The sequence below is a fragment of the Salmo trutta genome, unplaced genomic scaffold (assembly GCF_901001165.1).
Source record: "Salmo trutta unplaced genomic scaffold, fSalTru1.1, whole genome shotgun sequence".
NCBI classification, from domain to species: Eukaryota; Metazoa; Chordata; class Actinopteri; order Salmoniformes; family Salmonidae; genus Salmo; species Salmo trutta.
In genome coordinates, this window is record NW_021822854.1 from 42,546 (window position 1) to 55,552 (window position 13,007).

General features: G+C 43.0%; 1 protein-coding gene across 2 annotated transcripts in view; it reads right to left on the reverse strand.

Annotated features, from left to right (window-relative positions):
- The window catches only part of LOC115185811 (collagen alpha-2(V) chain), a 41,706-nt gene that overhangs the window by 15,681 nt on the left and 13,018 nt on the right, over positions 1 to 13,007 (reverse strand). For both annotated transcript variants that reach the window (XM_029745825.1, XM_029745826.1), the window contains 21 exons: positions 12,633 to 12,686; positions 12,391 to 12,444; positions 12,218 to 12,262; positions 12,008 to 12,061; positions 11,579 to 11,623; positions 11,162 to 11,215; positions 10,778 to 10,876; positions 10,518 to 10,562; positions 8,131 to 8,229; positions 7,815 to 7,868; positions 6,631 to 6,738; positions 6,416 to 6,469; positions 6,228 to 6,326; positions 5,999 to 6,052; positions 2,987 to 3,085; positions 2,689 to 2,742; positions 2,156 to 2,209; positions 1,973 to 2,026; positions 1,807 to 1,860; positions 778 to 822; positions 140 to 238 (listed from right to left, as the gene is read on the reverse strand). In XM_029745825.1, coding sequence (XP_029601685.1) covers positions 140 to 238; positions 778 to 822; positions 1,807 to 1,860; positions 1,973 to 2,026; positions 2,156 to 2,209; positions 2,689 to 2,742; positions 2,987 to 3,085; positions 5,999 to 6,052; positions 6,228 to 6,326; positions 6,416 to 6,469; positions 6,631 to 6,738; positions 7,815 to 7,868; positions 8,131 to 8,229; positions 10,518 to 10,562; positions 10,778 to 10,876; positions 11,162 to 11,215; positions 11,579 to 11,623; positions 12,008 to 12,061; positions 12,218 to 12,262; positions 12,391 to 12,444; positions 12,633 to 12,686 — 1,377 coding nt within the window. The remainder of the gene's footprint in view (positions 1 to 139; positions 239 to 777; positions 823 to 1,806; positions 1,861 to 1,972; positions 2,027 to 2,155; positions 2,210 to 2,688; positions 2,743 to 2,986; positions 3,086 to 5,998; positions 6,053 to 6,227; positions 6,327 to 6,415; positions 6,470 to 6,630; positions 6,739 to 7,814; positions 7,869 to 8,130; positions 8,230 to 10,517; positions 10,563 to 10,777; positions 10,877 to 11,161; positions 11,216 to 11,578; positions 11,624 to 12,007; positions 12,062 to 12,217; positions 12,263 to 12,390; positions 12,445 to 12,632; positions 12,687 to 13,007) is intronic.

Genomic DNA, 13,007 nt, shown 5'->3' on the forward strand with positions numbered 1-13,007 from the left:
AGGTTATCATTACATTGTTAATCTGCATTAGGCCTCCATCGTGGAAGAGATATCATTTGACAACCTGGTTAAATGACTGAATGAATAAAGACACAAATAAATAAATACATATTTTAAAGGGATGTGCTATAGTACTTACCTTTGGTCCCTCTGGTCCTGGCCCCCCTGAAATACCTTTGGGCCCCAGTAGTCCGTTAGTTCCCACATCACCTCTCTCTCCTGGGATGCCACGCTCACCCTACGATACAATCATACAATCACCCACTGGTCAGCTACAAACAACATCTTTACAGCACTGTATGTTATAAACAGGGCCTTGTGTTTTAGTTATCATGTCACATGACCTGGATTTTAAGCTTTTTCCAGAAATTAGAATTAGACCAAAAATGAAAGCAATTGTCTGAAGATGGTGCTGGACCATCTGACATTTAAAAAACTGGGACAGTTTGATGAAAAAGCTTTACATAACGATTAAAATCCAGGTCATGTGGCATGATTAACAAAAACACAGTGCCCTAGTTATAAACCTTATTTTACTAGTGAAGATAAAGACTGATCTCAAACAAAACCGCATTGGGAAAAAACCTGCATTTTGCCACACGATAGGTTTCCGTTATGTATTAGGTCATTGTACTTCTGTATTGAAAAAATATGATTATGATTTCAGTTGGAAGATGCATTTTCTCTGCAGAGGGGCAGGGTTACTTTTCACCTATTGCGGGTTGTATTCAAATGGGCATCAAATGGATAGATAAATCAGCTGTTAAGATGGCTTACCCTTGGCCCTGTGAGACCAGCAGCCCCTCCCTCTCCAGCGATACCCTGGGAATGACAATACCAAAAACATTTAATCAACACAACAGACAGGCTGTTTCAATCCCCTATTCCACCTTCCTTACTGTCCAGTCCCCTTCCCTGACACACTTCCTGTATTTATACTTATGCTACATTTTTATTATATTCTACTGAGTTAATTTCCTTATTATTTTTGTATTCTTATCTTTTACTATTTCTTATCGTTGTCACATTGTCGAGAGGGAACCTGCAAGTAAGCATTTCGACTGTGTATACCATGTGTATCGTGGGCATACGACAAATCAACTAGAACTTGTTTACACAGGCAGCCTAATTTTGATATTTTTCCACTAATTGGTCTTTTGACCAACCCGAACAGCAATTTTGCCAAGAAGCAGGTTGACGTTTATGGGCCAGATCGAAAGTCAAAATTGGTGATATATCATAAAAATGTATGAAAACAAAAATTGTCTTAATTTAAGGTTAGGGTTAGGCAAAAGGTTAGCATTGTGGTTAAGGTTAGGTTTAAAATAAGATTTTCTGACTTTGTGGCTGTGCCAGCAAGTAACTACCCTGCAGAGCTGCCTCCAGAACATGAGTCATCCCAATAAATGCCAACCTGCTATCAATGATAGGGTAAAAGATCAGAATTGTGCTTCCTGTGTAAATGCAGCATTAAATAACCCTGAAACGTTGATGAACCTGATAGTCGTGTTGTATATCTATACCTCAACTCAAAAACATGTTACATTTCTAGATTCTTACTGTAGATAATGAATGGACTGTGTTTCGTTATGTTGGCAGACTCATGGCTGGTTAATATGTGCCTTTGTTTGACCATTGCAGGCAAAGGCATACATACCCAGTCATGAGTCTATCAACATAACAACATTTAGTTCATTATCTAAAGAAATAACCTATTGTTGAAATGTAACATAAATAAGCTGTAAATAAACCAACTGTAAATAGAGGTTATTGTATGTCACAGTCGGGCGTGATGTCATACCGTACCTCAGCACCTGGTTTCCCAGACTCTCCAGGTGGACCAGCAGATCCAGGTAGACCCTGAAATACATCACACCATTAGAGTTCTCATTTCCCCTTTACTGATTAGTACTATCACTAGTCTCTATTTTAGTAAATACAAGGTCAATAAATCCCATGTGAAACAGCATACCTGGAAGCCATTCATACCAGGAGGTCCTTGCTCTCCTCTCTTCCCTGCAACTCCCTAAAAGAAGTCAAGTATGGAGAGGAAAACCAGCAACGGTTTAAGCTTACCATCACCCCATACAGTATTTAATGTTTAAACTGTGTTGGTATGTATCGTTTAATTGGAACATATTAATCAGATACTTACTGCTGGACCAGCAGTGCCACCAGCGCCCATCTCTCCTGCTTTCCCATTAACCCCCTGTATGAGAAACAGTCCTCAGTGGTCAGTGTGTACAATGAGGTACTACAGCAGTTCTACCAGCTTCTACCAGCTTACAATGGGAGAAAGCAGAGAATGGAAACTGAAAATGTTTTATTTAAGCAATAAGGCCCGAGAGGGTGTGGTACATGGCCAATATACCACGGCTAAGAGCTGTTCTTAGGCACGGCGCAAGGCGGAGTGCTGGATACAGTCCTTAGCCGTGGTATATTGGCCATATACCACAAACCCCCGAGGTGCCTTATTGCTATTATAAACTGGTTACCAACGTAATTAGAGCAGTAAAAATAAATATTTTGTCATACCCGTGGTATACAGTCTGATATACCACGGCTGTCAGCCAATCAGCATTCAGGGTTCGAACCACCCAGTTTATATTTGGAAATGAACCAGTTTGAGGTGCAGTTCCACCACCTACAACATCATATTTAAACCCCTGATGAGTATAGTGTACTTACCCTCTGTCCTGCAACACCTGGGGTCCCCACTTCTCCTGTCTTACCAGGGTCTCCCTGTGAGGACAAATGAACAATGATCCACAATCACAATAACATGTCAATGTTTCCCTCTTCTTATATCATATCAGTAGCATTCCAGTGTCTCTCCTGACATTGTATGGTCCATAGTAGACGCATTCAAACACCTACAGTATTTCATTCATCATTCTAAATGTGATGGGTTTAATGGAGCTGGTTCTACTGTATATTGGGGAAAGGAACACACACACATGATCGCCATAAAGTGCTGGTTACTCACAGTAAAGCCTTTTGGTCCAACGACACCCATGGTTCCAGCTGGACCTCTGGTACCATCTGACCCTGCTGGACCTGGTCCCCCATCCTCTCCTCCTCCTCCCTGAGAGAGAGAGGGATGGGGAGAGAGAGAGACAGAAACAGAGGTAGGTTCACATTTGGCCTGTCTATAGATAAAAACATGTATTATACACTCCCCTGCGTATTTCATGTTTCTGAACACTTCTACATTCATGTGGATGCTACCATGATTACGGATAATCATGAATGAATCATGAATAATGATGAGTGAGAAATCTACAGACACACAAATATCATACCCCCCCCAAAATGCTGACCTATTGTAATGATGAGAGGTTAGGATGTTTGGGGGCCTGATCTTTGTGCATCTAAAACTTTCTTACTCATCATTCATTCAGGATTCATTCAGCATCCACATTAATGCAGTAGTGTTCAGAAACATTCTATTCTTATTTACAGTAAAAGAGACTCCAAAATTACACAGTACATTATTTACCATTAATTTCTATTGGGCATAACATAATCTGAAACACAACCAAAACAAACTGCAAATGCATCCAACAAGACTGTATAGTCATTGCGTGCTAGGAATATGTGACCAAATACTAAACTTTTGACCTAATTTAATGCACTATAAGTGAATATGTCCAAATACTTATGACCCCTTCAAATGGGGTACTAGATACATAAAGTGCATTCATTTCAAAACGGTAAAACAGATACCGGTATGTATGAAATCACCTCATATAAAACATTTCAACTCAAATTGACTCCCGAGTGGTGCAGCGGTCTAAGGCACTGCATCTCAGTGCTAGAGGCGTCACTACAGACCCTGGTTTGATCCTGGGCTGTTTCACTACTGGCCATGATCGGGAGTCCCATAGGGCAGTGCATAATTGTCCGGGTTAGGCGAGGGTTTGGCCGGTGTAGGCCGTCATTGTAAATGAGAATTTGTTCTTAACTGACTTGCCTAGTTAAATAAAGATGAACAAATCCAAAATGCTGGAGTATAGAGCCAAATTAAATGTCTTAACATCACTGTCCAAATAAATAGGCAGGGAAGTATATATAAACTCAGCAAAAAAAGAAACATCCCTTTTTCAGGACTTTGTCTTTCAAAGATTATTCGTAAAAATCCAAATAACGTCACAGATCTTCATTGTAAAGGGTTTAAACACTGTTTCCCATGCTTGTTCAATGAACCATACAATTAATGAATCTTTTCTCCACAAAAGATTATCAATCATAAATGTCCTATTTTTGAATTGCTGTATGAAATGTTTACAGACGGTAGGCAATTAAGGTCACAGTTATGAAAACTTAGGACAATAAAGAGGCCTTTCTACTGACTCTGAAAAACACCAAAAGAAAGATGCCCAGGGTCCCTGCTCATCTGTGTGAACGTGCCTTAGGAATGCTGCAAGGAGGCATGAGGACTGATTTGGCCAGGGCAATCAATTGCAATGTCCGTACTGTGAGACGCCTAAGACAGCACTACAGGGAGACAGGACAGGTCAGGTCAGCTGATTGTCCTCACAGTGGCAGACCACGTGTAACAACACCTGCATAGGATCGATACATCCGAACATCACACCTGAGGGACAGGTACAGGATGGCAACAACAACGGCCCGAGTTACACCAGAAACGCACAATCCCTCCATCAGTGCTCAGACTGTCCGCAAAAGGCTGAGAGAGGCTGGACTGAGGGCTTGTAGGCCTGCTATAAGGCAGGTCCTCACCAGACATCACCGGCAACAACGTTGCCTATGGGCACAAACCCACCGTCGCTGGACCAGAAAGAACTGGCAAAAAGTGCTCTTCACTGATGAGTCGCAGTTTTGTCTCACCAGGGGTGATGGTCGGATTTGCGTTTATCGTCGAAGGAATGAGCGTTACACCGAGGCCTGTACTCTGGAGCGAGATCAATTTGGAGGTGGAGGGTCCGTCATGGTCTGGGGCGATGTGTCACAGCATCATCGGACTGAGCTTGTTGTCATTGCAGGCAATCTCAATGCTGCGCGTTACAGGGAAGACATCCTCCTCCCTCATGTGGTACCCTTCCTGCAGGCTCATCCTGACATGACCCTCCAGCATGACAATGCCACCAGCTTTACTGCTCATTCTGTGCGTGATTTCGTGCAAGACAGGAATGTCAGTGTTCTGCCATGGCCAGCACACAGCCCGGATCTCAATCCCATTGAGCACGTCTGGGACCTGTTGGATCTGAGGGTGAGTGCTAGGGCCATCCCCCCCAGAAATGTCAGGGAACTTACAGGTGCCTTGGTGAAAGAGTGGGGTAACATCTCACAGCAAGAACTGGCAAATCTGGTGCAGTCCATGAGGAGGAGATGCACTGCAGTACTTAATGCAGCTGGTGGCCACACCAGATACTGACTGTTACTTTTGATTTTGACCCCCCCTTTGTTCAGGGACACATTATTCCATTTCTGTTAGTCACATGTCTGTGGAACCTGTTCAGTTTATGTCTCAGTTGTTGAGTCTTGTTATGTTCATACAAATTATTTACACATGTTAAGTTTGCTGAAAATAAATGCAGTTTACAGTGAGGGGACATTTCTTTTTTTGCTGAGTTTATATAGAGAGATAGAGATAGAGATAGAGATAGAGATAGATAGATAGATAGATAGATAGATAGATAGATAGATAGATAGATAGATAGATAGATAGATAGATAGATAGATAGATAGTTAGATAGATAGATAGATAGATAGATAGATAGATAGATAGATAGATAGATAGATAGATAGATAGATAGATAGATAGATAGATAGATAGATAGATAGATAGATAGATAGATAGATAGATAGATAGATAGATAGATAGATAGATAGATAGATAGATAGATGGATGGATAGATGGATAGATGGATAGATGGATAGATGGATAGATGGATAGATAGGTAGGTAGGGGAGTATATATATATATATATATATATATATATATATATATATTTCCTGACTCATGTCCACACACCATTGGTCCTTGGTGTCCCTCAGGACCCTGGGAGCCGAGAAGACCCGACAGACCCTGAGGAAAGAAAAGGGAGGATTTGAATAAAATGTTGACTCTTTTTTTGGCGGTTCTGTTCATGTACTTCTCATGTCTTTTTCATCTAGTATCAACATGAGCGTGATGATCACCACAAAGGAATATTCTTCTGTGATAGAGAATGCTGACCAGAGGTAGAGGTGTGTTATCTCACCCGTGCCCCTGGAAGACCTGGCTCTCCAGTGCGTCCTGGGTCACCATCGGCACCTTTGGCACCAGATGACCCACCCAGTCCTCGCTCACCTTGGGCACCCTGATCACAGAATGGAGTGTAGCGTTTGAATGGCATAATATTATTATTCAATAGACTTATTCTATAGATTCAAAGAGAAACCAACCTACCTTTTGACCAGGTAACCCATCCTGACCAGGAAAACCTCTACTGCCAGGAGCACCCTGGAAATTACAAATTGGTTTTAATAGAATTTGCTAAAGGGTTTTGATTTTAATCAAATAATTCTGCTGTTATTGAATGTACTGAGGAAAGACAGAGAGAGGAAGAGACAAAGAGAGAGAGACAGACAAAGTTCTTGTAGTGAGTGAAAGAGCTGATTTACTCTCTCTCCATTGGGTCCAGCGGCACCTGAAGTCCCGGCGTCACCCCGTTCTCCCCTCCTCCCCTCCTCTCCCATGGGACCCAGCGCTCCATGATCACCAGGTGCACCCTGCAATGATGTCATAATCAAACAAGATGGCTGCCACATCATACATTAGTGTTTGTTATATTTTATTGTATGGTCTTTTAAGAGCACCATAAAATGTATTGAATATATTGTTGTTGCAGTCAACTTCGGGTGTGGATAAACTTACTTGTCCCTAGGAGCATCAAACTGCTCAACGTGCACTAAGCACTTTAAAGCTGGCCTAGACTGAAGGAAGAGCCAAGTGGAAAATGTTGCTACCCTTGATGTTGTCTTAAACTCATTGCTCGATAATGCAAGAGACATTTATGTCAAAGGCCAAATAAATGAACTAAACATGCTGAAGTTTAGAGGAAGGCTCAGATAGACATGCACCCCATTTAGAAAGAAACCAGCGCCAGCATAACCTGCCTTTCAACATAACCTGCCTTTCAACATAACCTGCCTTTCAACATTTAGAAAGAAACCAGCGCCAGCATAACCTGCCTTTCAACATAACCTGCCTTTCAACATAACCTGCCTTTCAACATAACCTGCCTTTCAACATAACCTGTCATTCAACATAACCTGCCTTTCAACATAACCTGTCTTTCAACATAACCTGTCATTCAACATAACCTGCCATTCAACATAACCTGCCTTTCAACATAACCTGCCATTCAACATAACCTGCCTTTCAACATAACCTGCCTTTCAACATAACCTGCCTTTCAACATAACCTGCCTTTCAACATAACCTGCCTTTCAACATAACCTGCCTTTCAACATAACCTGCCTTTCAACATAACCTGCCTTTCAACATAACCTGTCATTCAACATAACCTGCCATTCAACATAACCTGCCACTCAACATAACCTGCCATTCAACATAACCTGTCATTCAACATAACCTGCCTTTCAACATAACCTGCCATTCAACATAACCTGCCATTCAACATAACCTGCCATTCAACATAACCTGCCATTCAACATAACCTGCCATTCAACATAACCTGCCATTCAACATAACCTGCCATTCAACAAATGCATGTGGTTGCTACTGTACATTATTAAACCATGGAATTAGAGGGACATTCATTATGATGGGTTGTATATCTTACAGATTCTCCTTTGAATCCAGTCTCTCCTTTGAATCCGGGAATGCCTAAATCACCCTTGTGAGAAGAGAGGAATATGATGGATAGATGTTTCACATGACATTGTTTTTCAAGTCTACTGACAATGTACAATCTCAAGGTTTGAGAACTAGCTTTTCCTGCCGGCGTTATGAACATGTAGCCATATGATAGCATTTTAACTGGAGCATGGAAACCAGCAGTAGTTTCTATGACCTTTCTAACATAGCTAGGGACCTGACAACCATTCTTGATCCAAACAATGAAATGAGTGGTCAAAATTAAACAACAAATCTCTTACCAGTTGGCCCTTAGGCCCGGGCAGTCCAGTGGTTCCCTGTGGTCCGGGGGGCCCCGCGGGGCCAAGCAGTCCAGTCAGACCCTGGATACCTGGAGCTCCCTGGGGTAGAAATCACATCATTATACCTAAAATAGGTATCTAACCTGTGTTCACCCATTGACATCAATGCATGACTTATCTTACAGGACAGGCTGTAGCCTTTTGTCTCTTTGACTCTGTGACTCTGTGCCAGGGCCCATTCTAACAGGACAGGCTGTAGTCTACTGTCTCTGTGACTCTGTGCCAGGGCCCATTCTAACAGGACAGGCTGTAGTCTACTGTCTCTGTGACTCTGTGCCAGGGCCCATTCTAACAGGACAGGCTGTAGTCTACTGTCTCTGTGACTCTGCACCAGGGCCCATTCTAACAGGACAGGCTGTAGTCTAACAGTAGCCTTTTGTCTCTTTGACTCTGTACCAGGGCCCATTCTAACAGGACAGGCTGTAGTCTACTGTCTCTGTGACTCTGTACCAGGGCCCATTCTAACAGGACAGGCTGTAGTCTAACAGTAGCCTTTTGTCTCTGTGACTCTGTACCAGGGCCCATTCTAACAGGACAGGCTGTAGTCTACTGTCTCTGTGACTCTGTGCCAGGGCCCATTCTAACAGGACAGGCTGTAGTCTAACAGTAGCCTTTTGTCTCTGTGACTCTGTGCCAGGGCCCATTCTAACAGGACAGGCTGTAGTCTAACAGTAGCCTTTTGTCTTTTTGACTCTGTACCAGGGTCCATTCTAACAGGACAGGCTGTAGTCTACTGTCTCTGTGACTCTGTACCAGGGTCCATTCTAACAGGACAGGCTGTAGTCTACTGTCTCTGTGACTCTGTACCAGGGCCCATTCTAACAGGACAGGCTGTAGTCTACTGTCTCTGTGACTCTGTACCAGGGTCCATTCTAACAGGACAGGCTGTAGTCTACTGTCTCTGTGACTCTGCACCAGGGCCCATTCTAACAGGACAGGCTGTAGTCTACTGTCTCTGTGACTCTGCACCAGGGCCCATTCTAACAGGACAGGCTGTAGTCTACTGTCTCTGTGACTCTGTACCAGGGCCCATTCTAACAGGACAGGCTGTAGTCTAACAGTAGCCTTTTGTCTCTTTGACTCTGTACCAGGGCCCATTCTAACAGGACAGGCTGTAGTCTACTGTCTCTGTGACTCTGTACCAGGGCCCATTCTAACAGGACAGGCTGTAGTCTACTGTCTCTGTGACTCTGTGCCAGGGCCCATTCTAACAGGACAGGCTGTAGTCTAACAGTAGCCTTTTGTCTTTTTGACTCTGCACCAGGGCCCATTCTAACAGGACAGGCTGTAGTCTACTGTCTCTGTGACTCTGTACCAGGGCCCATTCTAACAGGACAGGCTGTAGTCTACTGTCTCTGTGACTCTGCACCAGGGCCCATTCTAACAGGACAGGCTGTAGTCTACTGTCTCTGTGACTCTGTACCAGGGTCCATTCTAACAAGACAGGCTGTAGTCTACTGTCTCTGTGACTCTGCACCAGGGCCCATTCTAACAGGACAGGCTGTAGTCTACTGTCTCTGTGACTCTGTACCAGGGTCCATTCTAACAGGACAGGCTGTAGTCTACTGTCTCTGTGACTCTGTACCAGGGTCCATTCTAACAGGACAGGCTGTAGTCTACTGTCTCTGTGACTCTGTACCAGGGCCCATTCTAACAGGACAGGCTGTAGTCTACTGTCTCTGTGACTCTGTACCAGGGTCCATTCTAACAAGACAGGCTGTAGTCTACTGTCTCTGTGACTCTGCACCAGGGCCCATTCTAACAGGACAAGCTGTAGTCTACTGTCTCTGTGACTCTGCACCAGGGCCCATTCTAACAGGACAGGCTGTAGTCTACTGTCTCTGTGACTCTGCACCAGGGCCCATTCTAACAGGACAGGCTGTAGTCTACTGTCTCTGTGACTCTGCACCAGGGCCCATTCTAACAGGACAGGCTGTAGTCTACTGTCTCTGTGACTCTGCACCAGGGCCCATTCTAACAGGACAGGCTGTAGTCTACTGTCTCTGTGACTCTGCACCAGGGCCCATTCTAACAGGACAGGCTGTAGTCTACTGTCTCTGTGACTCTGTACCAGGGCCCATTCTAACAGGACAGGCTGTAGTCTACTGTCCAGACAGCATGGCATGTGGGGGCCAACACCCTATTACATACTTTCAAGGATTTTACATAATACATAATAATGAGTAATACATAATCAGATATTAATATTTGGAATATTGGAAGGTGAGAGATACATTAGATTGAGGGGAGGAGAAGGGAGTAGCTGAACAAGGAGATGAACAAGGAGATGAACAAGGAGAGATGAAAGTGGGTGGAGTTATACATACGGATGGTCCTTTGGCTCCGGCAGCTCCCTCTGTTCCTGTTGGACCCTACAGAAATCAACATGTTTTTAAGTCATTTATTTCAACTTAATTTAACCCGACAATTCAGTTCAGCATAAAATGTACTTTCAATGGACGTTTCAATCAGAAACCAGATTCAGCAACATTTTCAGTGAATCAATCTACACCCTGAAGTGGTGAGTTGTTGATAGTACAGTTACCGTAGGTGTAGAGATTATTAGCATCATGAATTAGCCAAACACCTGAATTCCCAGAGCTCCAGCCAATCCCACGCGTCCGGCCTCCCCTCTTGGTCCTTGCTGGCCCCCTGTCCCTCGTGCTCCTGGGGGACCTGGTTGCCCCTGGAGACAACAGTGTCACTGTCAGAGTGTGTTTACATGCACTCTAATCAACCGTTGTTGAACAGATGCATAGCTCATAATGAATAAAACACCCTCATCAAAACACCCTCATATAAACATCTTTATCGGAATAGAGTAATCCGAATGGGCCTGTTTAGAATGAAATGTAATTCTGAGGGGGAAGGACTGGGTTGTACGTTTGAGTAACCAATATTTAGGACATGGCTGGTGTGAAGAAGAGGACTGTGCTCCATCAAAGTATATTAAAGAATGAACAGTACTCACCTTTATACCTGGACTACCTGGGAATCCTAGAGCTCCAGTGATCCCCATAGGACCCTAGAATCACATCACATCCAGGATGGTTGGTTGGTACAGTAGGCTGCATGTCATCCACACCTGGGGCTGTATCCAAAATGGCCCCTTATTCCTTTCACTATATAGACACTATATAGGAGATAGGGAGCCATTTTGGACACACATCTGGTGTTGGTTAGTACTGGAAACATCACTTTTGCCCAGTTAGCATTACTGCTGATTTGTAAATGTATAACACTTTTATACTGGCTTTCAGGAAAATAGTGTATTTTGAGTAGATACAGTGTTGTTTTTCATTTGTTATATTGCATGTGTAATACTGATTTGTGTATCATAATAATTTGATCTGAAGGGTGATGTTTTGTTGGATGTTAGAGGTCGTACCTGTGGTCCTGCTTTCCCAATATGTCCAGATTCACCACGTTTCCCCTGTATGGAGAGAGATGCACAACTGAAAGAAGATTTAACAAATTCCCCTCTATCATCTCATCATCAATGCACATCACCATAGGAGGACAGTGGCAGAATAGGCTGTCATTGTAAGCCAGGATGTCATTGTAAATAAGAATTTGTTCTTAATTGACTCGCCTGGATAAATAAAAATAAAAACAAAGGTTACAGCATGTGTCACTGATAAGCCAAAACAAAACATTTTGAACCTACATATAAACCAATGATGCCTCATGCTACATGTTGAATAAGAACTGACCTCAGATCAATTTAATTCAGGTTGGCAATCAATGGATTGAAGAGACGGAGCTGTGTAATGTAGAGTTATAGGTCAGAGGTCAGAGGTAGTCATATCTCTCTTACCACAGCTCCAGTTGGGCCACTCCTTCCTCTCTCCCCTTGCATTCCTGCTGGACCCTAAAATATACAGTATCATGTTTCACGTAATATTACACTCCCTCACTAACAGATTGGACACATATCAGAGTATTTAGAGCTATTGGTGTGTGTGAGTAACACGTATTACAATCATATAATAATTTATTATCAATTAACTAATTGATTATGACCTACCACAGGACCAGGGGGCCCCATTCCACCAGGAGTACCTGATGGGCCCTGTAAAATAACACAGAGAGAGAGAGAGTCACGATATGTGCAGCAATTTCAAACAGAAACAGATCACTTTTAGATACTAACCATGCGAAGCAGCACAAATATAAAGATATGCATGATGATGAGTTTACCTTTGACCCAGCAGCACCAGATTGACCTCTCGCTCCTAGAAGACCTGCATGACCCTGTTGATGAGACATTAGCTCTTTAGTTCTGATCAGGTCTGTTCTAGGCTCTAACGAATCTCACAGAAGTTCATAACAGCACAGTGCCAAGTTAACTACTTTAAAAAATGTACAAAAATGTACATGCAGCCATGCTTCAAACTACAGTACATAGATATGAGCATTGTGATCATTGTGTTGCTGCTGACCTTAAGGCCTTTCAGTCCAGGGTGACCTGGCAGTCCTGGGAAACCTCTGGGACCCTGGAAATCACCACATTTAATCACTGTTTAACTTTCACATGTATAAGTACATACAGTGGCCCCATTAAAACAACAGTCTATTCTAATTGTGGATTATTGTTCATTGGTTTTACTCACAAAATGAAGACTATTCAAGTTTAGGTTGAAGGCAATGGTACCTGCTTTCTTAACTAAGTACAGTTGGATGGGAGTGGATTAGGAAATAAAGCACATCCATCCACAGTCTTACAACTCACTCTAATCATATGGACATTGTTGTAAGTGGTTTAATCAAAATCTTGAAATGTCTATCATAAAAGAAGTGTGTAATTAATTGTGTTT